Here is a 27,081-nt window from a genome sequence, read left to right on the forward strand (position 1 = left end):
AAATACTGAAAAAGAGAGTTCTGGGCCTCCCCCCAACCCCCTGGCCTCACTCTCCAGGTGTTGGTCACTAACCTCTGGCATCCACAGCATTGGCTCAGCTGGGGGCACCAGTCTCCTTCCAAGGCCAGATCCCTTCACCCTTCAGCCCACTACGCCACCTCCATCCCGAGACTCTCACAAGCTGGTATCATTTAGAGCAGAGTTTCACTCCCAGTCCAACTCCTGTCTGGGCAATGGGATGGGAGCTCTTCTTCTCCGAGGAAGAAGTAACCGAGACATGGGCCAACCGCTCCCAACCACGGCGGAGGCAAAGGTTCCAGAAATGCGGCATTTTGCACTCGTGGCGGCTGCTAGGCTCATAGAGGTCGGTGTCAGAAGAGAGGCTGGCCCTGGAGGTTTGTTCAGACCCCAGGATGCCTGGAGATTTTATAAACTGTTTCACTGTCATGCAGAAGTCAGGCAAATGGGAACTGACATTCTCTCTCATCTTCTCTGGACAAAAATCCACCTTGGATCCCGTTCCTACCGTCTAAATCCACAAGCATTTCCTGCCGCAGCAGCAGAGGCTCCAGGATGACAAAAGCAGGCAAGTCTTCCCAGGCCAATGGGTTTGAAGAGTTTCTGAGACCCACCTCCCAGCTGGGCAGAGGTGAGGGCCTGCAGGCTCCAGTGGCGAGCGGGGGCGAGCCCGGGCCTTCCCCGGGCTCCACGGTGGGAACAGTGTCCAGGGCATAGACAAGGCCGTACACAGAGGTCATAAAACAAAATTTATCTTTAATTTGTAAGTGTCAACAGCAGTACAAAAGATGGAGTATGACGACTAGATTAAGGGTAGAGAGGACAGTCTTGAGGTAAATGAGCATAAATAGGCAGTTCTTATAGACACTCCCCTGAGGGGCCGAGGCCCCTTCATGGCATATACATTATCACCCAAAGATGGCATGTTTAACATATCAGGAAAGCACCTTGTGCAAAAAGAAAAAAAAAAAAAGTAGCTAAGGTGCCAACATACACCAGGATAGTAGATAAGGACAGTGTGTCTTTCAATGTTGTCTTTTCCCTTAATTATGAGGCAGAGGAGGGGAAGACTTTGAAAAGTACCACTGAAAGATTATTCAAGGTCGAGTTTATCTCACGTCAATACTGCACAACGAAATCCAAGAAATGTGTGTATGCAACAAAGCTAAGAACAATGATTCATTCCTTTAAATTTGAAGAGATTCTTTTTTTTTCTTTTCCCATTTCTTTAATCCTTAGCAAACTTTTTTTTTTCCATTATCAAGAGGAGAGTGTAAGAGACATGTGATGGCAACCCTTAAGGTAATTTAAAAACTTTACACTGGACTGTACAAGATTTTTTTTTTGATAAATTATTTACATTTTCAGACTTTCAAACATATTCAAAGCAGCAATAGACACTAGTTTTTATGGTTTTTGTGTTTTTTTTCTAATTGCCCAAATAGTTACCAGCCATGGGCCAAGTAGGTACCTGCGTTATACATAGAATTTCTACAAAGAAAATCTGCAGTTAAATTTGCTCGAGGGTATAGCGAATGCCCTTAGCATCCTAAGGGGCCACACCCACAGTGTTGCTAGAGGACCCAAAGCACAGTACCTTGACAACAAGCTGCAGTTGTCCCAACAGCCTACACGAACTTTACACTTTGAAACAGCAGCCAGCATGTCAGTCCAGCATGTCAGTGAATTGTGCTGATTAAATTAACATAGAATACAATCTCACAATATACATCACAAACAAATTACAAGGTCGGGAAATAAAAGAGTTACAGTAAGATAAGTTATGTAGTAACAGCTTATAAGCTTGTCTAAGGTAATAAAAATTTTACATGGCAAATACAATAAATGAATGAACATAAATGCTAAGCATTCTAATTTGCTACAAGCCGGAGAAGGGTACCATAAAGACTGCACTTTCAAAAAAGCAAAAACACGTATGACAAAGGAAGACAAACGGAGAATGCACATGAGCAGATCTGCAATGTGCAGCATACAAAACAGTTAAATATTTGCACATTCCCCATACTCCAAGAGCACCAGCACTGAGGCCTCACCTTATGCTTGTGGTTCTTCAGGAACAAGAAACTACTGAGCAAGACAGGTCACCGAGTTGCCGTCAAGCGTTCCTATAGCCACGGACACCAGCTGGAAGAGTATCTGCGCTAAACATTACCTTTCTGCTCCCCTTCCCCCCCACCCCCACCCTCTAGCCCTGCCCCAAAGGTACCAGCATTCCAAATACTTGTTCGTGAGCTTTTGGAAAGCAGTCTGTCCCCAGAAGGAAAGATGGGGTGGGGATGAGAAGGAAATGTGTTTGCATATCAATATTTTCAATGATCCTAGCAGAGGGTTATGCTCAACAGTACATAGCATCAGAAACAGGACATAATCGGCAGGAATAATAGATAGAAGTTGTTTATTTAAGGAAGAAAACATGTCAGGGGGCAGATGACTTAAGGAAATGATGCAAGTGCTTCTGTAAGAGGACAAATGAGGTCATACAATATTATTATACGTTGAGAAGTGAGCTTAAGTGCCAACTCAGTCCTTAGACAAAACGTGCACAAAATCAGGCAAGGCTACAGCAACCATTCTTGTCATTTTCTCATTATAAAGGAAGACCCAAGAATAATTTCATTACATTCCTCTAGCTGCATTCTTTGTAGTTGTTGGCACTTGGTACAGGACTTCTCATATGGTTTAAAACTACTAAGTGATTCTTTTTTCCTTTCCCTAATGAGTAGGTAGAGGTCAGCTCTTTGCAAAATGAGTATATTGAGAGAAGCAGCCTCTGCCTGTGGTGTGCAAGTGACCAGGCTGCCTTCCTACTGGGGGTAGCTGAGCTTCCTCAGAACAATCCCGGCTTTCAGCTAGTGCCTGTGCTCCTGGCTCGGGAGGGTGTGTGCCGAAGCAGCAGCCCAGCTTCGTAAGGAAAAGAAAGAAGCCTTTAATTTCAGCCCTAGAGCGATCACACCCTTTTCAAACACCCCAGGCTCCAGTGGGGCTAATGTTCAGGGGAGGCCAGAATTTGACAAGCTCGACAGCGCTGTGAGCCCACACCTGAATTTAGAACTTGGCCCGGGAGACTGAGTCAGGACCCTGGCATATCGAATCAGGCCTGAGGACAAGGCTGGGGAGTATCAAATACCAAGTGAAGCCAACTGGTGTCCTCCTCAAAGATCGGGCTGTATACGCGTGAGAATGACAGATGTTCCCACCTTCCTGGAAAAGGTGCTGCATCCCCTCTGCCAAAGAGATGGAGAGACCGCCTGCCTGGCTGCTCCTGTGCACGGACTGACCTTTTCTTTCTCCTGTTCTTTCCTTTCCTCCCTTCCTTCCTTCCTTCCTTCCTTCCTTCCTTCCTTCCTTCCTTCCTTCCTCTGTCTCCCTTCTTTTCTTCCTTTCCTTCTTTTCTTTCCTTCCTTCCTTCCTCCCCCATATGGTCCATTTTTTAGGAGAGGATCGTGGGCCAGTGTCCCTATTCTAAGTGACGAGGAAAAATCCTGATCCTGTAAATTTTTTTTTTTTAGCAACATGGAGATGATCTGTTTTTGATTTGAAGATACTGTGAAATAGGAGGCCCAGGAAACAGTTGATGAGCACTCTTTAATCTAATTGGCACGGCAGGACTTTTATTAACGGTCAATCTCAGAGGCAGATGTTTGCCTGTAGAATGGCATTCACGCTTCTTGCTATTAAATGGTCACAGAACTCCGTTATAAGATTTAGGCAGACTAACAAAAGCAAATTGACTCTCCCCCCAGCTGTACTGGAAATTTAGGATGCTCAATTCTTCGAGTTTCTAGAATAAACAAGTAAGTAAAATTCTGAGTCTGTGGACAGTGGGTTCCAAACTGCACGGGAACCCGGGAGAAGGGTTTGACTGCCCCAGCGACAGGTGGAACACTGCTCTCTCACTGCGGCTGCTAATTCACTATTCCCATGAGGTACAGTGACTTGTCAACTTCTAGTCTGGACCAACATATACGGATAGAGAACGAAAAGGAAATACATAACTTATATCTCACTAAGTACTCATGAACCAAAAATAAATTCTATTTCTATGTTATATTTACACAATTAGAAAAATCTAAAATGAGATGGTAAAGTCATAAGAACTTTGTTTAAGCCCCACTGAAAAGAAAATGAAGTGATCCCTATGATTGTCATTCTTAATTTCCGTGGATATTTAGAGCCACACTTGGCTAATAAATAAACTGCTTACGCGCAGAATTTAGATTCAAATACAGCATCACTGTTTGACCCAATGAAAGAGACGTTTACAATCAGATCATTCCTGAATAGCCTTTCACTTTTAAGAACATGGCTAGGAGTAACTGCACCCCAGTACCGAGGCAGAGCTGGAGCTAAAACAAAGTGTTCATACACACATGTATTTTGCATAAATAAATGAAATAACAAGACATAAAAATGACTCAAATCCGGCAACTGTGAGGCAAGCCCACACGAGTCGAAACAGATGACTTTTGTTCATGTCGTTTTCGTACAACAGTTTCACATTAGTCAGAAGTGATAAAAAATACCATTTATATCCAGTGCTTATAACACTTACGAAACAACATCTGTGAGTGTGTGTGTTTTTTGTTTTTTTTCTTTCTTTCTTTTTTTTTCTTTTCTTTTTTTTTTTTTTAACTATAAGCAAAATCAAGTTTCAGTCCTAAAGAACAGTCCTTTGTTCTCCACCAGCCCAGAATATTATTTTGGCATGGTCATAAAAACAAACAAAATTAACCTACTGTTCTAAATGTTTGCCTTTGTGCAAAATTAATTACATACAATACAATGCTAGCCATATAGCAATCTACCTATGCGGCAAAATAAAAAAAGGAGGAGAGAGCAAAAGCTGAGTCAAAGAGAAAGAGAAAAAAAAACACGAGTATGAAGTGAGGAGGAGAGGTATATAATCAAAAAAAAAAATCAGTAAGACAATAATAAATATTCATTTTTGAGGAAAAAAATGGCCTCCTCCTCATTTAAAATAAATGTACAAAAACAAAGTTCCAATCCCCAACCAATACTACAAACAAAACATTCCTATCAGTACCTTAATCAGCTTATGGAGAGCACTCGCAGCTAATGACACAGCCAGTAACATCTTGGCTAGACCTATTTATTGCTATTAGGTATGGCCTTGAGCACTCCTTAAATAAATATGAAGGTACACTATTTTCTTCCAAGTGACAAAATGGCTCAAGAAATCTGATGGGGCCGTTCCTATGTCCTGGTGATCAGATTCTGGGTTGTCCCATGAGGTGAACTGTCCCATTAACTGACATTTTCCCACTGAACCACTCCGGGCGAGGCTCCCTCCCCCGCCATAGGCAGTCAGTCCTGGTTTCAGGAAGGTCAAAATGGCATAGCTGAGCTTCCAATGGTAGGAGAGGGGAATGAAACCTCACTGCCTCCCTGCCCACCAGCACATCTCCAGAGAAATCCTCCTGTGTCCAGTGCTGTTAATCGTGTTCACAGGGAGGCATGCCCTGCCCCCCAACCCATGTGGCCACCGATGGAGGGAGGGAGCCAGAGGAGCTCAGCGGCCGCCCCAGGAGTCATCCGTTCCCCAGAGTTAACAGTAGGAACATCCCCTACAGGGAATGTATCTCCCCTCCTTCTCCTTCCCTATGGTTTTCTTTCATTCTCTGGATGTATCTTGACTATTTGCCTCTATCTTTGCCTTGAGGCTGTCATGTGGCTTCCTTCATCCTGGGGATTTTGCAAAAACAAAACAAAACAAAAGAGAAACAAAAACCAAAACTCCCTAGGCGTGCCAGAAGGGCTAAGGCAGCTCGGAGTGGAGATGCCAGCCCATGACAGCATCGCTGTGGCCTCCTCTGTGGCCCACAACCTTGGGCTTTCGTCTTGGCTGTGGACCCTCCTGCCTGGCAGTCACCACTGCTGCCCCTTGCTGCCGAAGGGCATTTAGAGGAAATGCCACTGATGCAGATCCTACCACTGTTGCTAGACTGTATTAGAGGGGAAGTCTGGCGAAAGACTTGAGGTCCCAGAGAACCTCAGGGGCAGACCTGTTGAAGTGTAAGACTCTACACCTGTATCCAAATACACAGCCCTCCAGCCAGATAGACACTTATGTTTGAAAACAATATAAGTATTTAACAGAATCTTGTTTCAGAAATGTTTCCAGATGCTCTGGGGACATAAAATCACTATGTACACCTTTTGTATGTAGCAGGAGAAGGAGGTGAAAGGGGCTGAAAAGATCTTCAGGGAAGGAGGGTGAAAAACAAGAATTATTAAATTAATGCCACCAACATTTTTTTTTCAAATAAATAGTAAGTGGACCCTTGACATTCTGGAATGAATAAATTATTTAAGAGAAAATGTGTTAAGACTGAATGTCAGGGTTAAAAGGCGAAGGGATAATGGATGTAGTGAGAGGTGGTCTCAGGGAGAGAAGACCACCGCATGGGTATCTGGTGTGGTGAATGCTCTGGGGCGCGCTCGTCGCGGCGCATCACGCACTGATGGCACGTCAAGAGGCAAACACGATTGGGTACGTGCACTGTGGCAACCTTGTTCGTTCCTTACAATATCTTGTCTCCAGATTCCTGAGTACTTTACCATTTTCTGGAAAAAAAAAATGTGTGGTTTGCTAATTTATTTTAAGATGCCAAAGATTGTCTAAGACTTCGCAGTGTCTCCTTTAAGACTTCCAAAATATGAAGATTCAAGAGTTCTGAGAAAAGTTTGGCACATTCAGAGTTTAACTCTACACGTGGAAAAATGGAATTCCGAGGCCTTTTGAATATGCTCTACATGCAGCTGCACACGCTGTGGACTTTTCTGTTTCACAATATGAAATCCTCAGTTGTTCTCTCCAATAATTCAGAATAAAAACACATTCACAACCTGTAGGCCGGCACAGCATACCTGAGTGAGAATGTTTAACCCCATCTAAAACAGTAACTTAAACCTTTATCAACATCCAAAAGGAAAAAAAAAAAGTAAGACAAAAATATAAGACTTGTAAGACAGCTATGGGTTGAGATAAGTTTTCAAGTCCTGGTGTCTCATATTTAATATGTCTTCACCTAAATTAAAAAAACAACAACAACAACAATAACAATAACGACAAAAACTCAAGTTCATGAAAAATCCGGGAAAACTGAATCTGTCTCACACTTTACGAAACAATTAAGACCATTCTGCTGATGTCATTGTGGAGCCACAAATGCATGCGGGCTCTTTAAGAACTTTTTGTTGGGGGAGGGGAGGTGAAATGTCAAAGTATTTTAATTCAGCAAACAAACACTCCTCAGTTGGCACTGACAGCTTCAGGGGCTTCATTTTCACTGCTATAGTCTGATTTGGGATCATCTTCATAGTCGTCATACATTTCCATTTCATCTTCTCCATTAATCATTTCATTTCCAGCGAGGCTCCCGCCGTCTGTCTTCATACCATAAGTGCTCTGGATGACAGGGAGGCTGGGCTCTGGGCTGGCCGAGGTGCTAGAGCAGTCAGATGTCATCTGAGGTGACGGTGTGGTTGTTGCCATAGTGATAGCACCAGGATACACAACGCCTGTTCCTGTGGTGATTGGAATCTGAGGCTGCTGCCTGTATGGATTCAAAAAAATAAAATAAAACAGGGGGAAATCTGTATGGTCTTCCAGGGGGTACTCGAATTCCTCCCCCACACATTCTGAGAGGGGGCTCTGTTTGACATTCTAAGTGAACCAAAGAACGGAACAAAGGTGCTCCCTGGAGGTCCTGCACGTCCTCACCCCAGGTTGCTACGGTTGGGCATTAAGCAAGACAATGGAGCAACTTATTGATGGTTTTGAAACATAAAAGCAGGGTTCTGACAACATTACATATGGCAAAGGTTGAATAACAATTGCCATTTGAAACCAATGCTGTAGTCAATTCCAAAAGTTACATGTGACGTCATTTTTTAAGATCTCCCAGGATGATAAAAACAAAATAACTGGTAGCGTGACATATAGTTTAGTGATGCTGCTAAGCAGGCTCGTGTCTTCAGCTTGGCTCGAGAGTCGTACAAAGGGAAGATCAAGATGAGAAGGGATCGAGTATGTCCCAGAGAGTCAGATTTAGCAAAGCATATATTTGCTATCTATGCAAATAGCTACCTATTTCTATGGCTGAACTGGAAGGGATGCTCCTTTAAGGAGCTTCTATTTTCATAATTATGGAAGGAGCATCTTGGATGTCATGACTCCCGAGGCCCTGGCCGGGCACTGGGTTGGAGGAGTCAGGAGGGAAGAGCGGCGAGAGCCCTGTGACCTATCAGAATAACACACATTGCCTCATCTCAGATCCTAGCAGGTGCCAAGACTGGGTCACACCAGATCATTCTGTCATAATGGTACTCTGGTTCAAATAAACTTACCAGACCCTGTATGAAGGTCAGTCTCTCCCTCTACAGGGAGACATTGCTCTCTGCCTCTCAATTTCCCTTGAGGCACTGTAATTGGTTGAAAGAATTAAAGACCTATGACACCTAGCTCACAGACTATGACTGAAAAAATATTCTCATGGTTGCGATATTTACCAAGTGTTCCTCAACCTGAATGGACAATAATTACCATTTAAATTCATTTCAAAATATCACTGTAACTATCCTTTCTGAACTTTGGTTTCCAGATGTTTATGAGAGCTGGGGTCAGGGAAGTCTTAGAAGGTCCTTTCATCTTTTAATACTCATGACTTCAGGTTGGTCCATCCCTTGAATGGTTCTTACTGACCCTCTACAATATCGTTAAATCCTTCTGTCCACCTCAGTCAGAAAAATATCCCGAATCTATGAAGAAGCAGCTAAGTTACAAGCCATTCTTTGGCTTGTAACTCTGGAATAATTTTCTCGGAAAGCCCTGCATGCCTTCCAGCCTGGTAGAAGGATCAATGATGGGAATGACCCAGACTCACTCTGTGAGATACTGCATGATGCTATCTTCTACTTTTTCCAATCCCCAGAAGGGATGACTATGATTCCTTCACCTCTGACTAATATAATATAGCAAATATTTTCATATATATTACTTCATTCAATTAACACGGCAACCCTATGAGGCATTGTCATGCCCAGGTTTCAGAAGAAGAAGGTAAGGCCTTGTGTAAAGTCCTGCATTCAACACCCAGCAGAGCCAGCTTTTAAAACTAGCTCACTTGACTTGAATTTTACCACTCTCTCCTCTCTAGATATTCAACTGACAAATAGACTATGCTCTTTGTGTCTCAGAAAAATTCCTGATTTCTATAGATCCTGTCGGTACCCAGTTGGCATTAAGACCTGATATTGATCCGTTCCCTATGAAACTCATGGTGATTTTTTTTTTATTGCCTGAAGAAGATGATAGAGAAATCTAGATCTGCTCACAGAAACATCTTCTCAAATACTAGTTTCCCTCTCAAAGAATCAAATTCTAAAAACATTATATTCTGCTTCCTAATTTTTGGGCAAATTAACGCAAATTAAATTTCATGCTAGCCTGCCCAAGGCAGTGAATGCCTCATTAAATTTTTTACAGAACTTGGATAATTGCAATAAAAATATTTTTGCCTTAATCACATAATGAGTGTAGGGTAAAAACTTTTATTGCAATATTAACCCATTTTACAGATTTCCCAATTTGGTGAGCTAATCTGTAACATAAACTCTACATTCCATACACTAACTATCCAATGGTACACCTTCTTTTCATAAAGGACATTCTTTTTTCAGAAAGAATAGATGGTCAGTTTTGTAGTATTTTTTAGTCAAACTATCTACATGTATTGGTCTCTTAAATAAATTTTAACTGGGCTCCTATTATGTGCTGGTGATAATGCTTAGGTGCTTATGCTCAGATGCTTTCACGTTATCTTCTTTAACCTTCACAATAAGTCTAAGAGGTGAATATTATTTCCCCTCATTACTGATGAAGTTACCTACTAAGTTTCAGAGAGTTCAGAATGTTTGTCCAAGGCCATAGGAGCATGAGAGCCAGGAGGTGAACCCTGGCGAGGAAGGCAAGCTTACACGATCAGAAAAATACGTGGCAATATGGATCAGAATCAAACTCTTCAAAACTGGGCTCCACATACTTCAACATACTTGGACATTACGCTGGTAATTGAACACGAAAAACAAACAAATAAAACATGGGCACAACTTACTTTCTGGAGTGAGGCACATGATCGCCAAAAGCCAGCTACTGGTGGTAGAGAGATGCCAGACTGTGTCACCCACTGACTCCCTGTCTACTTCCTGCCTCATCATTGCCCCTCCTTCTTTAAAGATGTTACTTCCTGGCTTACTGTCACTCCCTCTCCAACAGTTCTTCTGCCATAATTCCTGATGACTCACTGTCCATGGAGGTGATAATACCGACACCTTGCAATCTCAAGTTCTTGACTTCTCCTCGGTGGTGCTCTGGCCCCCTTCCTGTGTCAGCAGACCTTATCATTTCCAGCTGTAACCCCACCCTGATGTCCATTTTAAACGTCCCACTCTATGACCACCACATCTTCTCTTTCTAGTTTTCTTCCTCTGAAACCCCAGTCCAATCATTCTTCCACCCCATGGGCATCTACAATTCCTTGATCCTTCAACCAATTTTTGCTGTCCCTGTCCCAACCCCCTTGTGTCCTGCCTTTACCTCGTTACCCAGGATAGATTCTGTGGTTAGTCACTGTCTCGCAGGTACTCTCCCCTCCCTTACAAGGCAAAACTTGAACTCTCTGCCTACTTTTGAGCACTCCCGCATAGCTGAACTGGCTGCAGAAATAACACACTACCATGCATACATACTAGTCTCAGATTTTTTTGAGCATGAATTTCAAATTAGCCTCTGGTGCTGTACAGCCCTCATTTTGTACTTTTTCCTATGCCACTCCCTCTTCTACTCTCCTAGATAATTATTTCACACCTTCTCAGCTCTCTTTAGATGTCCAACTTCTCCCATATCCTCACTCTCAATTGATGACCTGGCTTTCCATTTCATGGAGAAATTAGAAATAATCAGATGAAATTTTTCACAAGCTCCCACCAATCACATTTATCCATCTGCCTCTGTCTGTTTTAATTCTCTGCTTGCCTCCCTGTATTTTGAATGAATTTGTAATGCAAAGTAAGGCCAATCCTTTCACTTCTGCACTGAAACTATCTGTTCTCGCTTACGAAAGATCTCTCTCCAGTGACCGTCTCTCCCATCTGCATGATCAATTTTCCCTCTTTCCTGGATCATTCCCATTTGCACATAAATATGCCACAACCTCTCCCACTTTACTTATTTTTTTAAAAATATTTTATTTATTTGACACACAGAGAGAGAGAGAGATCACAAATAGGCAGAGAGGCAGGCAGAGAGAGGAAGGGAAGCAGGCTCCCCGCTGAGCAGGGAACCTGATGTGGGGCTCCATCCCAGGACCCCAGACCTGACCTGAGCCAAAGGCAGAGGCTTAAGCCACTGAGTCACCCAGGCGCCCTCTCTCCCACTTTAGAAAAAACAAAACCAACAAAACTCTCTCTTGACTCACATCCCCCTCCAGCTACTGCTCTATTTCTCTATCTCCTTTAAGGCAAAACTCTTTGAAAAACTGTGTATATTCATCCTCTTCAATTTTTCCACTAAATTCTTAAATCTACTTCAATCACTCCCAATACTCCACTGAAATACAGCTTGTAAAGGCAATACTACCAGTGCGCTCCATGTTGTTAAGTTCAAGAGTCAGTTCTTGGTCCTCATCTTACTTGATTTATGCCATTGGCAGAATTTGATATGGCTGGCCACCTTTTGCCTGGCTGAACTGCTTTCTTTGCTGGTCTTCTGTTCTTCTTCCTATCTCATTACCTCTCCTTCTAGGTCCCTGGATGGGCACTCCTTCCTTATCAACCTGACATTGAAACTCTGAAGTACCCAAGGATCAGTCCTTGTACCTTGTCTTGCCTCTATCTAAATTCATGCCCTTGGTGAGCTTGTCCATTTTTCATAGCTTTGAATATTATCTAGGTGCTGACAACTCTCAAATTTGTATATCCAGTAAGCACTACATTCCTAAATTCCAGAGTCATATATGTATATAACTTCTTATTTGATTTAGATATCAAAACAGCATCTCAACCTTACAGATCCAAAAACCAAACTCCTGATCATCACCATATACCTCTCCTCTCAAGGGCCTTCTTATCTTGGTTAATGATCACTTCATCTTTCTGGCTGCCTGGGTCAATCCTTGGTAACTATATGTATGTCCTCTCAAACCCTATATCCAGGCCATCAGCAAATTCTAGTGGTCCATTGTCAGGAATCCATCCAGAATCCATCTACTTCTTGCTACCTCCAGCCCTACAAATCGGATCCAGGCTACCACCAACCCTAATCTGGGTTATTTTAAGAATCTGCCTCCTTATTTCAGCCATCTCCCCTTCCAACAATACTCAAAACCGTAAAGTGATCTTTTTAAAACCTAAATCAGATCGTGATACTCTTCTGCTCATGACCCTTCCGTGCCTTTCCATCTCACTCATGGTCAGATTCCAAGTCTTCACAAAAGCCAAAGGTCCTTTCACAGTTTGACTCCCTAACACCTCTCTGATATCTCTGCCTCTTCGCACCTACCCACTTCCTACTACTCTAGCCTCGTTAGTTCTTGAACATGCCAATTGCAACCTTAGCTCCAGACCTCTGCAGCGGCTGCTCTCCCTGCCTGGTTCTTCTCCCAGAGACCACACAGCTTGCTCGCTCACTCTGCAGGCCTGAGCTGCTCAAGTGGGAGCTGCTCAGTGAGCTTCTGTAGCCACTCTTCTTAAAATTGCACTCCATCCTCTGACACTCCCTACACTTTCCCTACTTGACTTTATTCTAAGTACTTACTACTTTTTGATATTTATTTATTCATTGTTGATTGATTGCCTGACTTCCCCCACTGGAATGTAAGCTTTACGAGCACAGGCATTTTCATGGGTATAGCTCTAGAACTTAGACAATGCCTGGAACACAGGAGGCACATTTCATACTGCATACATGCAACTAATGAATGAATGAACAAATGAATGAACGAACTAGTGAATGGAGGGGACAAATAAAAAAGCTGGGTAACCTATCTGAGAGAAGATAAGATTTAATGAGACTAGACATATGCAAGGGAAGATAGTGGAGAAGGAATGTGAATATAACCATCTTTAAATGCTTGAATGTCTTTATAAAGAAGGAAGAGACTTGCTCTAGAAAAGGGACCAAAGAAGAGGATTAGAATTTAACCAACCAAGTAGCAGAAAGGTAGATCGCCACTCAGTAAAAAGAACTTTCTAGCATTAGGACATGCCCACAGAGAAACTAGCTCCCTTGGGAAGTGGTAAGCTCTCTAGCCCTAGAGTAGTCCAAGCAGAACTCAGTGTCCTATAGCGGTTGGCTACTTGAAGTATATGACTTCTGAGGCCACTTCTAAGTTACCGCTGATTCTGTGGACACAAAATCATAAGCTAACAATCATGCTGGCCTTGCTTTCCCCAAGACTGAAAAATCAAGTGAGCGTGGCTAATTATAGTTGCCAAATCGTGGCTTTCAAGGGTTTCCAAAATATTGCTCTGCCCTACCTCTCTTACTTTTCTTTACTGCCAGGACTAACCTCTAGGTTAGCTTCATTTTTAAACTATTGAACATTTCTGCATTTCCCTCCATGTGTTCCTGGCTCTTCTTCCTGCTAAAATAGGAATCTTGACCTCCACGTCCACCAGCCTGACCCTACCCAAACCTCAAGACCCCTTCCTCCAGGATGACCTATGGTTAGCCCTAGTGCATAGCAAGCTCTCCTCCCCTGAGCTTTGCTTGCTCTCATTTACAAAATCAGAATTAGTACTTCACTATAGATTATGTGCAGCACTATGCAATGTAGCCTCTCTTCTTTCTGTGTATATGTATGTATAACAAACTGTTATTTGCTAATATGTTTATGTATGCATCTGGTTTCTCTGACTAGAACACTCTCTGAAAGCTCATTGTGTACAGAATTAATGCCTCATGTCCTGTATTAATTTAGTACAGTGCTGGGCACCTCACTGGTTTCAAATAAGTCCTTACCAATTGACGGACCAATCAATTAACAAAATGGAAAATCCAGCCAGCAGGCTCAAGCTTTGTCTATCGGAAATTACTTTCCTAAAAAGCATTTTTCCTTCCTTTACAGATCAATTGCAAAGTCAAAATTCAAACACTGCAGATTTCACAAACAGGAATAGCTGGCAAGTATTGGGCTTTACAAATAATGAATGTGCACATCAAAACAAAAGTTGTAGATGTTCGTAAAGGTATACACATGCAGCGGAGATGAGCAGAAATGGCTAAGTACCCCTCCTCCCAGCCCACGCAAAGGGTAAAGCCAACCCTGATAGAGCTCAGCGTTATTGTATGGCTTCCAAATCACGGGAATGTTCCTGGAATATCGTCTAGGTTCACCATTGCAAGAAACCCCTATGTATTAATTTGGCAAATCCCCCTTGTTTGCTGTTCTTTCAGACTTTTACAGCTTCTATAAATGAAGACAATGAAGTCCGTTTCATTAGGAGATAAGCCTACATGTCGTACATCTCTGTAGTTAATACTGCAGTAAGAAGTGGAAAGAATAGCAATCTTTTTATATTGCCTGTTAGAAACCCTAATCTGGCTTTCTCTATAGGAGGACAATACTGAAAATAGTACAGCTAGCCTATGCTAATCAATTATATTTATATTTGATTCAACCTCTTTTGGATTAAGATCAAAATGGCAAATGTTCAAATCCCTTCTAGCATAAGGCCCTAGAATATAATTCTTTTATATGTATATAGATACGTACATGCCATGTAGCATTATTTTTCTAGAATAATAATATTTGCTCTGATTCAGGCCTTCCTATGTGCCAGACGTTGTTTTTAGCACTTTAGATAGATCAAGCTATTCAATCTTCAGAAGGGCCCCATGTGGTAGATATCATGGTCAGCTCTCCATTCTATTTATGAGAAAACTGAGGGGCAGAGAGTTTAAATAAGATTCCCAAGGGCAAGTGGAGACTTCAGAGGAATAACGATTGCTGTGTATTAGTTGCTGAACCCAGGAAGAAGCAGATCTGGTATTTGAGACAGAACAGTCTGGTTCCAGAATTGGTGTCTATAAGCACTGCACTACATAACCTCTAAGGAGTTTGTAGGCTCTAAGTGAGGGATGTGTGTACAGGTGGAAAGGTCACATGGCTTGCCTTCATGTAAGCCTGGTTTAAACCTCAGCTCTGCAATTTACTAACTGTGTGGCCTTGGACAAATTATTTAACATCACTGAACCCTGTGTTTTTCAACCCCATAGTGAGGAAGATACTGCTTATCTTGTAAATTGGTTGTATTTGCAAAGATCTATATAAATCACTCATCATAGTATATAGTATAAAGTAAGTATTCAATAATTTACCATTATTATTATTATTCAAAGAGTAGCCCAAGATTTGATATTTTATAGTACCTGTGTAATCCTCTATGCGTTCGCAGGGAAGTTATTGAATAAACTTCAAATAAGAGGAAGTACATTGGGCTGGAATTCTTTAGGAAAAGACAATGGTGTAGCTACATGAATATCATTTCTACATTAATAGTACTCATTGGAATTATTAAAAGTTCTAATACTTAACCTGTCGATCAAAGGGGTTAAGTCTATGTTATTCCATTTCATATTATTAGTAAATTTATTTCATAATAGCTGAGTGAAAAAAAATCTAGCTCAATGAACTTTTAGTTGTATTGTCAGTAAAATGCACGACAATGCTGAGCAATATATGTAATTTTATTGGCTCGAAAGTTATGCATGTCTTTTCAAAATCAGCTATAAAAATTGATCTCACCCCCATTCCCTCAAGAAGTCAATAGCAATCTTTGAATTTCTTGTTTCTTTTCCCTCTTGTAATAACCTCACATCTAATGAAGATGAATTTCCAAAGATGAACCCCAGGGAGTTAATAATCTATCAAATACAACTACTTAAAAGAGAATACGAATCCTTAAGTAGAAATAATACCTGGCTTTGGGTTGCAAATATTACCAAAGCTGGGCAGAAGGAAATACTCAGCATCGAAAATTAAAGAACAAGACATTCTGCTCATTGCCTACATCTCTGTAGCCCCTCTCCACAGTCCAAAATTATCCTTCTATGATGGATCCCCTACGTTACCAGGAACAGGATCCTTCATCTCTAAAGACCAAAGCTGCTTTAATGCCATCACGTACCACAACCAAAGGTCCTAGGAGCCCTTTTCCAAGTTAGCACAGCTATGCTCTTAAGTGTGCCAGAATGGGGCGATGAGGCATATTTTGAGGCAGCTGTGGTAAGGACAACTCCTCAGTCGTTAGGCATGATGGAGGCAGAGACCTGGATTTAAACCTTGATTCTTTCTCACTTTTTGGCAGCCACAGGACCTTGATTTCTTTATCTTATTTGGAGGATTACGTGACTTGTAGATCTAAAATGTCTAGTGTACAGGATACAGTAGACAATAAATGGTAGATGTTGTTGACTTGTTTTAATGTTTTAAAATTTTGACATGGGTTGTCATGTGTTGGGTATTTTGATCCATGTACCCTCTGGTAAGGGGAAATAAGTCAAATAGAATTACTGCATCTCATATTTTCAAATAAGTATCAGGGAACTTAAATGGTACCTCTGACAGCCTTCCAGACTATGGCCAAAGAGACCCATTGTGTATCGTTAGGTACACAGAGACATGGCATGAAAAAAGAGGGGAATCACAAAGGATCTCAAACTTAAACTCTGATTCTCTGCTCAAAGGAGATTATATACAGTCTCAGAGACAGGATTAAAAGAAGACATCATCACCCAGTTAAAATAAATGTGTATTTTGTTTCATGTGACTATGCTTCTCAAAGGTCACTATGAATCGGTATTTTTCATAAATCATCTAAATCGCCAGCAAATAGCCTCCTGATACTGCATTGTATTTCTGGTGTTTAAAGCATTATTTTTAAAAATGCAAACATTTATAATACAGAAGAATTTGATAAACCTAGTTTGGCACGGCTTCCTCTGTTCATAGAGTAGGATTCTCAAATAACAAAGTGGCTTAAGCCTCCCTTTACCTCGAAATAGTTCTGCCACGGTGTAAAGAAACCCATTGACTATCTGGTATAACCTAAAATATAGTTTTATTGTGATAGCAAATCCATATTTAGTAGTAAAGATTAGGATAAAAACTCACCTTTATTGATCATGTACTAAGCGCTTTGAAAGTATTTCGAAAAGCAATGCCTCACTGAATGCTCTCAACCATTGTGCGAGACGGGTACTGTTATTTATTTCATCTCGTACACGAGGAAAGAGAGGCTCAGAGAAGCTCAGTAACTTGCCCAGGTGGGTGGCACAGTGCTTGAACCTCAGCAGTCAAGCTCTGGAGCCCACGATCCTCTGCAGAACTCTCTAGGGTAGGGCACAGATTCATGGACCCAGACTGCTTTCATTGTCCTTTCTTTTTCTTATTCTATTTACTATTCCAAATTAGTTTTATACTTCTAAACATAGGCTTCTGAAACCAACTTTTTATTCTGTGATGTTATTTTATTTTATTATTATTATTTTTTTAGTGTCCTTAAAAATAAACAGCTCTTTACTTTTGCTCTAAGGTACATGTTTTCCTCACCTGCAGGGGCAGCTGTCCCATTCCCCCACCATATAATAGCCCCTCCGTGCTCCTCCGGTTAACAGCAAATCCAGATGCCTTTACACTCACTCCTCTCTCTTTAGGTCTATCCCAAGCATCTCCCCAATCGAATTGCAGCTGCCTCAGGCCAGGGCCTCCAGAAAGGTCCTCTGGTTTGTCAACCCCCTGGGCTTCTCGGCCTGGGCCTGCTGGAACCGACAGGCATCTGCACCCCCACTTATCCCAACTGCTGTGGTTACAAGGGGCCTCTTTTCAATGCAGACAGCCAGTCAGCCAAGTCGAAATTTATACCAGAAATCTATTACCTAATTTTTAAACAAAATGACATGAAATCAGACTTGAAGATATCAAAAACATGTCTAGTTTCTGATTTAAGCAAGAAAATCCACATTGTTATTGCTTCCACCACAGAATAATTTACTGCAACAGGAGTTCTGGATCTTAGGCCAAAAATGAGGTCCTCTAACCAATGTCAAGGCCAATTATCTTGTGGTAGATCCCACAACAAAAGCAGACTATTGTGATTAGAATCAGAAGCACCACCCAGAGAAGCTGGAAAGCTTCTGGGGATTTCTTAAGTTAGTTTTTATTCTTTCTCCCTGCATGTCTGCTTAAATAAACTACCAGCAACTTTGTGTGTGGGCACGGAACATCTTAGATTAGTCTGGGAGACAAGGAGAGGGCGACCAGGTTTGTTTTGAGCTGTTGAGCAGGAGCCAGGCTGCAAGACCGTGTGTGTGTGTGTGTGTGTGTGTGTGTGTGTGTGTGTGTGTGTGTGTAACACTGCAAAGATCACCACAGCCAAGCCCCTGGGTAGGTCTCGACCTCCTCCCTTCCCTGATCTCCTTCCCAACCACACTGCCGGTAGCCAGCCTGCGGTTTCCTACCGGGAAGGGAAAGCCCAGGTGGCTACGTTCGGGAACACTCACCCCACGGTAAAGAACTGCCTCATCTCCTGCCTCCGAGACCTCATCAGCTGCTTGTACTCCCCGATTCGGAGCTTTTTGCCATCAACAATGCAGGTGCGTTTCGGTCGAGGTTTGTATTTATAGTTCGGGTACTTCTCTAAGTGGATCTTGCTTAGCCGGGCCTGCTCTTCATAATAAGGTTGCTTCTCTTGGTTGGACATGGATTTCCAGCGAGACCCTAAACATAAAAATAGCCTTCAGTACCCAAGTGGTCAGGGCCCCATGTTGGTGGCGAATACCGTATACGCCTTCCCACGGCTTCGGCTTCGCTCGCTGGCGCTGTGTAGCCCCTGTCCTCACACACCACGGAGCCTCCCAAGGAGTCTTTCAGAGACGCAAAAAGCAAAGGATAATTTCGCATGTGATACATTTATTACATTATTTCTGTCCATAACTTAAAGCTGATGCTACAAAAGATGTATCATTTTAAAACACATCTCTGCTACTTAAAGATCACCTCCTATGCCAAGGTCCTTTCCCGGTTATCTATCTGTCTCTCTCTCTCAAGGGGTGAAAAACCTACACATCCAACAGGGACTCTCAAGGCTGATGGGATTCTCAGAAAAAGCTCTCCTGGTTGCAGAGATTCAAACATCTCCCACTCTTGTCTAAGCAGCTTTAGGGAGGCTACTCTGTGATAAGATGTCAGTTGATGCGGCTATCCTTCCGTATATAAAAACCCGCTGTGCACACCGTCTCCCCTGGCCCCAGGGTAATTAAAAAGCCTAAACCCTACCTAAGAAGTTCTAGCTTTCAAGTCAGAAGCTATAGTTGGTATTATATACACCATTTTCAAGTACTATAAACGTTCATTTAAACCTGTATCAGTGACAGCACAAAAATTTTTAATGTGGTTTATAGAGGAAGAAGGAAAAGTATTCACTTCTCTAATATTGTTTATAAGGAATTATCTAAACACTTGACGAAGAAGGGATGTGTTTTTTTACATGTATCAAATTGCATTTTTGTGTCTCGCTGGTGAATAAAGCGGTAACAGCTGTGCTGACTGGATGTTAGCTATTCTTCAGTGGAGATTTTTCATACATAAACAAATGGAAAGTTGTGCAAATATTCTCTGTAGCCAGCAATATCCTGGTCTGCTTTAATAGCACATCCATCCCTGTTCTTTTCTGATTGTTGTGCAAAAGTTGTGTAGACAGTCTATGCAGATCGTCTTCTCTGGGTTCTGCTGACTCCCAGTAGCTTAAAGCCCCATTTAACAGAGGTTTCTTGGTGCTCTTGAAATACTTGTGCTTTAAAGTGTATATTTTCATGAATACACTTACTATATTCTTAATAAGTTTTTTCACAGAACGCACACCAATAATATAGATTCCCCACAGCTGCCAAAATGGAAACAGAGAGGTTCTGTGCCCATCTGAGAGTCTACTCATGCTGCTATTAAAATGGCCAAAAAAAGAGGAAAAAAGAAAATTTCAAAGTTAAGTATCAAATTTCAAGGACAGGGGAACACTGATTTTCTTTTAAATGTCTATTAACTAGAATAAAAATTTAATATATCCATGAGGAGCTTTTTGGTTTGAAAGGTACTTAAGTTGAAAAGGAATAACACTATCCCAGAGCATATCTCAGAATCTCTAAAAATAACACCCCGTTTAATTGGGATGACATTTAGTATCCATCTTGAAATTCAAAAATCAAAAGGGAACAACTTATTTTTTTTTTAACATTTCACCACCATTTGATCTTATGTATGTTTTAAATTTTCTTAGAGGTTACTGCTTCCCCATGTCTCAGAATCAAGTTAAATTATTTATACAGTGACAGAACATGTGTATTTGTGTATGTCCAGATCACCGATATTTACTAAGGTTAAATATTTATTGCTTTTGAACAAAACATTTAAAAAACGAAAACCACAGTTTAAGTCTCTAATGTTTTTCAGCTTTTTAAATGGCTTCTTTTGAGATTTTGTCACTTCGTGACAGCTTAAATAGAACAGTGCCTTCTGTGTTTTTTCTTTTTAAAGAGGAAACATGTTGACGGTAATGCTACATGTTGAATAAAATATGTTCAATATGTTGAACACAAGAATTCCAAACTGTATCATCTGCACCAGGCAAGCTTTACGCTCAGAGAATGAGGCTTTGGTTTAATCCCGAGGAGCAGGAGAATCACTCTGGCAACTGACCACAAAATGGGCCTCTGCCCTGTGGTCTGTGTGTTCAAGTCTCTGCTCTAAAATCTGAACTAGTCATATCTTATTAAAGTAAACGCAGTTTCATTCTACGAGCTTTAAAGTTATCATTCGAGGCTCTGTTCAACACTCTAGGAATTGCACACGATTTGGGGGCTCACCCCAGTTCCTGGTGAGAACCCAAGAACACTGAAGCAGAAAACTGTAGCATCTGTGCACCTTTCTGAGGTTTCGTAGCAACTTAGGGATTGAAGAAGGCCGAATAAGAGAAGGAGATTAGGTTGTCTCCACGGTTCCTGTTTAGCGGTCACCTTTCTGATTTGCCAAATTCACAGTATATAACAGAATGTAAATAATTTTGTCTCTACAGTAAGTTTTTAGTCAGTCCTTCCCCAGCACCCAGCGATGTGTAACCCTTAAACCTAAATGCCAGGCTGCGGGTTGGGGGACACAGAGGTGATGACCAAGACTCCCGAGGCAGCCTGCTGAGCTACATCCAACGTCTGCAAACCACAATCTCCCTCAGGGCTCAGGGGACACCCCTGTTTACCAGTCTCGGGGCTCAGGGGAAGGCGGGTAGAAGGTCAGCATCAGAGACTGCACTCACCTAAGATTTTGCTAATGTTGGAGTTATGCATGTCGGGGAAGGCCTGAAGGATTTTCCTCCTCTCATCCTTCGCCCAAACCATGAAAGCATTCATTGGTCGCTTGATGTGTGGCTCGCTGCTGGCCCTGCTGCGGGCATCCCTGTAGACTCGTGCTTCAGCCACAGTGGCGCCTCCTGTTGGCCAACAATAATACTGCTGTAGTTTAGCTGCAGAGCCATTCATTGCTTTGCTTCCTGTAATGTCAGGGCAGGAAGAACAAGACAGGTGCAAAGCATTATTATCTGAGTAACGTAACACAACTTGTGCCTGCTTCGGCCAGTTTCCCGGGCCCTTCTCTTCTCTTTAAGGGACCTCTTGGGGGAAGATGGTTTCAAATGACGATTCTACAGGCCCTTCTGATGGAGGCCTCAAAGACACAGGGAAGAATTAATTCTGCATGTTTTTATACACCTTGTACATTCTTACTACAGTCAGTTGCAGGGGCATGATTTGACAATGACTGGCATTATTTTATTAACCTTTCCTGCTGTGATTCCTCCCTTCAAAAGCAGGCTCCCACCTATCATTTAGCCTCATTTGCCAAAAATTGCAGCACTTCAGACTATCTCTTTACCTCAAATAGAATTCTTTCACGCAGTACTACGCCTTGTCCCTTGCTCCTCTCAGTGCCTGGAAGCCCCTTCTCCTCATTCTTCATGAAATCCCAACAGGTCCCACTCATCCTTCAAGGCCTGTTCCAAATGTGGTGTGTTTCACGAATTAATTAATTCAATACAAAATATTAACTGAGCAATTACTATGAGTTAGGCATTATGCCAGGCCTTAGGGATGCAAGGGCCAATAAAACAGACTCTGCTTTTAGGGAGGACACAGAACAGAGGGGCAGAGACCGCAGGCAATGTCACAGAGTGTACGATCAGTGCTACAAAATTGAAGTGAACAGGGTGCCAAGAGGGCATCAGACAAGAGAGTCAGCAGAGGCGATGTCTAAGCTGTGTTGTGGAGGACGAATAAAGATCAGCACGTGAGTAGAGGAGGGCTGTAAAGACAGATGGGAAGGGTAATTCAGGCCATAGGAACAGCATTTGCAATGATGTTCCCTGGGCTACATTCATTCCTCTTTTATGCTACCTGCTCCAAAGTAATTACTTGTTTATGGGACTTTCTCTCTCTGATCTCTCCACTCCATCCTCAGGAATATGAAACCCCTAAAGTTGGTGTTTATGTTGTACTCATTCTTGTGTCCCCAGGATTTCCCACGTAATAGATATTCAATAAATATTTATTAAGTAAAAGATTGGTTTTCAACTTCTATGCAAACTAGTAGACTAAAAGGCATTTATTTCAAGGGTCCTGATATGTTTTTCTGCTGTTTAAGAGTCGCTCTTTAATGTTTCCCTATGTAACTATACCTAAATCTCTGACATTTTATCATTTCCGAAGAGGTGACTCCGGCTAGTAACATACTAGATTGAAATCCCTTTGAGAATATGGCAAGAACTGGCTCTCGTTCACTGCTGTATCCCTACGTTCTAGTAAAGCAATTGGCATATAGAGTTTTAATTACAAACTATGTTAAATTAGTGAATTATGGAACAGATGAATGAATGAATAAATGAAACATTTTCATGAACCCTACTAGTGTGACACACAAAGTATGCTTTGCAATGTGGCATCTACTAAATATTCCCCCCGATAGATTGAGAAACTTCTATAGCTAAACGTAAAGTGGTTGGACTGATGGCGTCAGCCAGGATTTCTGCTGCATAAACAGGAAAGCCTACTCCCAAAAGTTTAGAAGCAAAATATACATTAAAACCAACATTTCCACTTTCTGGAAAAAGTAAAGCCTTTCAGCTCAGTGGAGTGATTATACAGGAACAACATGACCCAATCAATCTCTGGCCCTTCTACTCTATTTCTAGATACCTTGATTAAGTAGAAATTTGTTTGTGTCAGAGCTAGTAATAAATTAGAACATTAAAGTGCACTATTATTTGACAAATATGATCATCATTTATAGCAAACAAAAGACAGAATAAAAGGGCCCCACTGGCTAATATTATCAATTCTTTTCTAAACATGAAAGAGGGCAGAGGGGCCACTATTTGAAGGCCATGCAAAAATAATATATTTTATAAACATCCCTTCTTTTAGGCCTACTAGACAGAAATGATCCCTTACATGAAAAGTCTCAGACCCCGAGATGCATAACTAATCTGCTACCTTTTTGCCACCATACCCACAGTACATTAATTTCATTTAAAATGCACTGACCATACAGGATAAATTGATTTCACTTTATATGGGTTTGACAGCCATGTTTATTGTGCAGTGAAATGTAGTGTAGCTTCCAGCTGACAATATCCATCAACACAGGGCAATATGCTGACTGCTGGGCCAGATGAAGGCATACATTACTCTGGAAGTGAAACACTCATTCAGATACGACAGTGTCTTCTCCTGAGGATCACCACGGTAATTTATGATGCCCTCAGTGCCATTACTTTACAACTGACATGGATTCAGCAATTTATATACTTGCATGCATACACATAAAAGGAGACAGGCTTGTGGAGAATGTCAGATGCAAAAACATTTCAATATTATTCTAAGTTAACTACTATGCCACAGGTGATTAACATTTGAGATCTGCTTTTACTGTCCTAGCTTTCTCTCCACCTCCAGCAAAACCAAATAGTCGGCTTCTATTTATTTATTCATTTAAAAGATGTATTTCATTGTGATGTGAAGTTTTACTCTTCTACGGACTGATAGAAATCATGGTGGATTTTTAGCTCCTAATTTTAGACCCTGATTCTCCCAGACATGTCTTACATAGGTTCTATCGCTCTCTCTCATTCATACCTCAGTCTTAATATATCCTCCCTACTCTCTTCTATCCTACTAAATTCTACCCTTTTCCAAGGGACAGACTCAGGTCTCACCCCACCAAGTACCCTATATTGGCCTTGCCCCTTTCTCCCATAGTACATATGATCTCTGTGACACTGACAGTGAATTAATTACATAGAAGATACCTAGGACTCACAACAAATGTTCCCATAAACTTAGAAATTCAAGCACAGTACAAAGTATAAAAATGTGAATTAGGAAATGGAAAATAGAAACACTCCGAGTGGGTTTTTTTTTTGTTTTGTTTTGTTTTTTTTGCCTCCTCTCCTCTCTTCCAAAGAAAGTCAAGTGGAAAATGAATGAGGACATCCTGACCTAAACTAGGACTGTTATATCAGCAAACCAAGAGTTGAGGAGAAACTTATCCAGGGAGGCCAAGGTTTGAAACTACTTTTAAACCAGATCTGATATCTGATCAGAGTCAGAATTTTAAGGACATATTGAAGGCACAAAAACAAAAGAATATTTAGAAAGTGTTCCTTAGCTTTCCTAAACTTTGCTTCATGAAACAAAATGGTTAAGGAATTATTGTTGCAGCAGTAGAAATACATATGACTGGATAGGTGTGTATAAATTCAGAAGTTTTAAAATGAAGATTGTATATTATGTAAGCATTTTTAAACACATAAGGAAAATTCTATAGAATAACACAGAATTGTTTTCAAAAGGTGTGCTATTAGTTTGAATAGTTGAAGCCTAAAATCCACCTTCTGTTATAATTAAAATCTACATCTCTAGTGTGACTTCATCCTGCTTCATTCATTTTTAAAAATAACACCAAGCTTAAAAAAAAAAAAAAGTACTTTATTCTAAAATAGCCAATGCTCTGTGTCAGAATCCAGAATTGTCCTAGGGAATGTCTCCCAATTCTACAAAGCAACCTCTTTTACTTTTAAGAGCAGAGGACTCATCTGTGAGTTCATTATTCACAATATAGTTCCTCACAGAAAGCAGTTTGAAGAAGCCTAGACCCAAAGCTTTGTACCTAAAAACTACTGCTTTCAGACTGACCTAAGTGTCTTTCGTTACAAGCGGTAGTAATCCTAAATGACAGTTACTGGAAGGCCAGGAGGCCAACACCGCCACACTAGGCACCATGGGAAAGCAGTATTCCCTGCACTCCAGGAATTCCTGCTCCCTTCAGCTTTGCCAGGGGGCTTGGTTTGATTAATTCATCCTTTGTCTCCCCATATCATAGTCTGGGTAAAGGCAAACTTTCAGTTAGACAAAGAAAGATAGTCCATGGGGAGAAAATAGAAATTGCCAAGGCAAAGACTTCCTTAGAAATCTGTGATTTAAATGATTTAAAGAGAAGACAGAAAGTTGAGTTTTTCCAGGTGGGTTGGAAAGAAGGCCAGTGTAACCATCATAGACTATGGCAATGATCCTGAACTAATCCTAGAGAGGCCCCCTTCCTGGGTAAATTCCAAGGGTTATGTTAGTGAATGAGTAAGTGTTCGGTATGTGTATATATATAAAGTTCTCCCTAAGGAAGAAATGTGGCTAATTCTATAATGTGCCTAGTAATCACTTATTTATGCACTAATTCAGCAAACACTTCTGACACATTTCAGATAGACCCAAACTTGTGACTGGGTATACAAAGAATGATAACACATGTGCCTTTTTTTAAAAGAGGGATTTGGTTTAGTGAGGGAAATGGACTCATAAATAGAAAATTACAAAACAGTGTAAGTGCCCACAAAGGTAATTTTAAAATACCATGAAAGCAGAGAAGAGAAGCTATTGATATTGTTGGAATGAACAGAGATGACTATCAGGGAAGCTTCAGAGATGCAGTGGTACTTGAGCAGCATCTTAAAGGAAGAAGAAAAATTTACCGGCAGGTATGAATTTTAAAGTATTCTAGACTGGAGAATTAGTGTGAACAAAGGTACAGAGTTATAACAAAAAATTGATAGGATTTTAGGGTATAAAAAGAAGCTGGCTATGCTTGGGCTTATAGAAAAAAATAGAGGAGTGCTAAGAGATGAAATTAGAAATGTAAGTAGGAGACAGATTGCTAAGTACCTTGAATGCCAAGCCAACAAGTCTTTAAAGTTTTTAAGCAGGTTAGTGACTTGAACAAATATATTCAAAGGAAACATCAACATGGAAACTAAATGAGAAATTCTCTCTGACTGGTCTCAATGATTACTAATGAACTGATAATAAATCTATTATTTATAATCTACAATGTACAATATATTGTAAAGAACTATAAGTTGTGGGTGGCTCAGTCAGTTAAGAGTCTGCCTTAGGCTCAGGTCATGATCTCAGGGTCCTGGGATGGAGCTGGCCCACATCGAGCTCTCTGTTCAACGGGGAGCCTGCTTCCCCCCTCTCTCTGCCTGCCTCTCTGCTTCTTGTGCTCTCTCTCTTTCGGCCAAATAAATAAATAAAATCTTTATTAAAAAAAAAAAACTACAAGTTGTACAAACAACCACTAAAATAAGACCTAGAGATAACAACAACAAAACAGAACAAACAAATAAAACCTCAACAGAAAGAGAAATTGTTATGGTGCACATAGTGTAATTAGCAAACAAGAGCTTTAAAGTAACCATTATAAGCGTGTTTGAGAACTTGAAAGAAAAGATTGTCATAATGAATACATAGACATATTGGGGAAACTCGGCAGAGAAATAAATTAGAAAGAGAAATGGAAATTCTGGAACTGAAAAGTATATTTGAGATGAAAATTCACTGATTGGATTTCTCAGAAGTTTGGAGTGCAG

General features: G+C 41.1%; 1 protein-coding gene across 21 annotated transcripts in view; it reads right to left on the minus strand.

Moving 5' to 3' along the window:
• Nucleotides 1-3,402: 3,402 nt before the first annotated feature.
• SOX6 (SRY-box transcription factor 6) overlaps nucleotides 3,403-27,081 on the minus strand; it is a 607,305-nt gene continuing 583,626 nt past the window's right edge. For 19 of the 21 annotated variants that reach the window (XM_032360336.1, XM_032360334.1, XM_032360338.1 and 16 more), the window contains 3 exons: nucleotides 21,427-21,660; nucleotides 18,623-18,839; nucleotides 3,403-7,616 (listed from right to left, as the gene is read on the minus strand). In XM_032360336.1, the coding sequence (XP_032216227.1) occupies nucleotides 7,313-7,616; nucleotides 18,623-18,839; nucleotides 21,427-21,660 (755 nt within the window). In that variant the 3' untranslated portion in view covers nucleotides 3,403-7,312. The remainder of the gene's footprint in view (nucleotides 7,617-18,622; nucleotides 18,840-21,426; nucleotides 21,661-27,081) is intronic. The other 2 variants (XM_032360340.1, XM_032360356.1) reach the window with 1 other exon arrangement.

This window comes from Mustela erminea, chromosome 9, assembly GCF_009829155.1.
Source record: "Mustela erminea isolate mMusErm1 chromosome 9, mMusErm1.Pri, whole genome shotgun sequence".
Taxonomy (NCBI): Eukaryota; Metazoa; Chordata; class Mammalia; order Carnivora; family Mustelidae; genus Mustela; species Mustela erminea.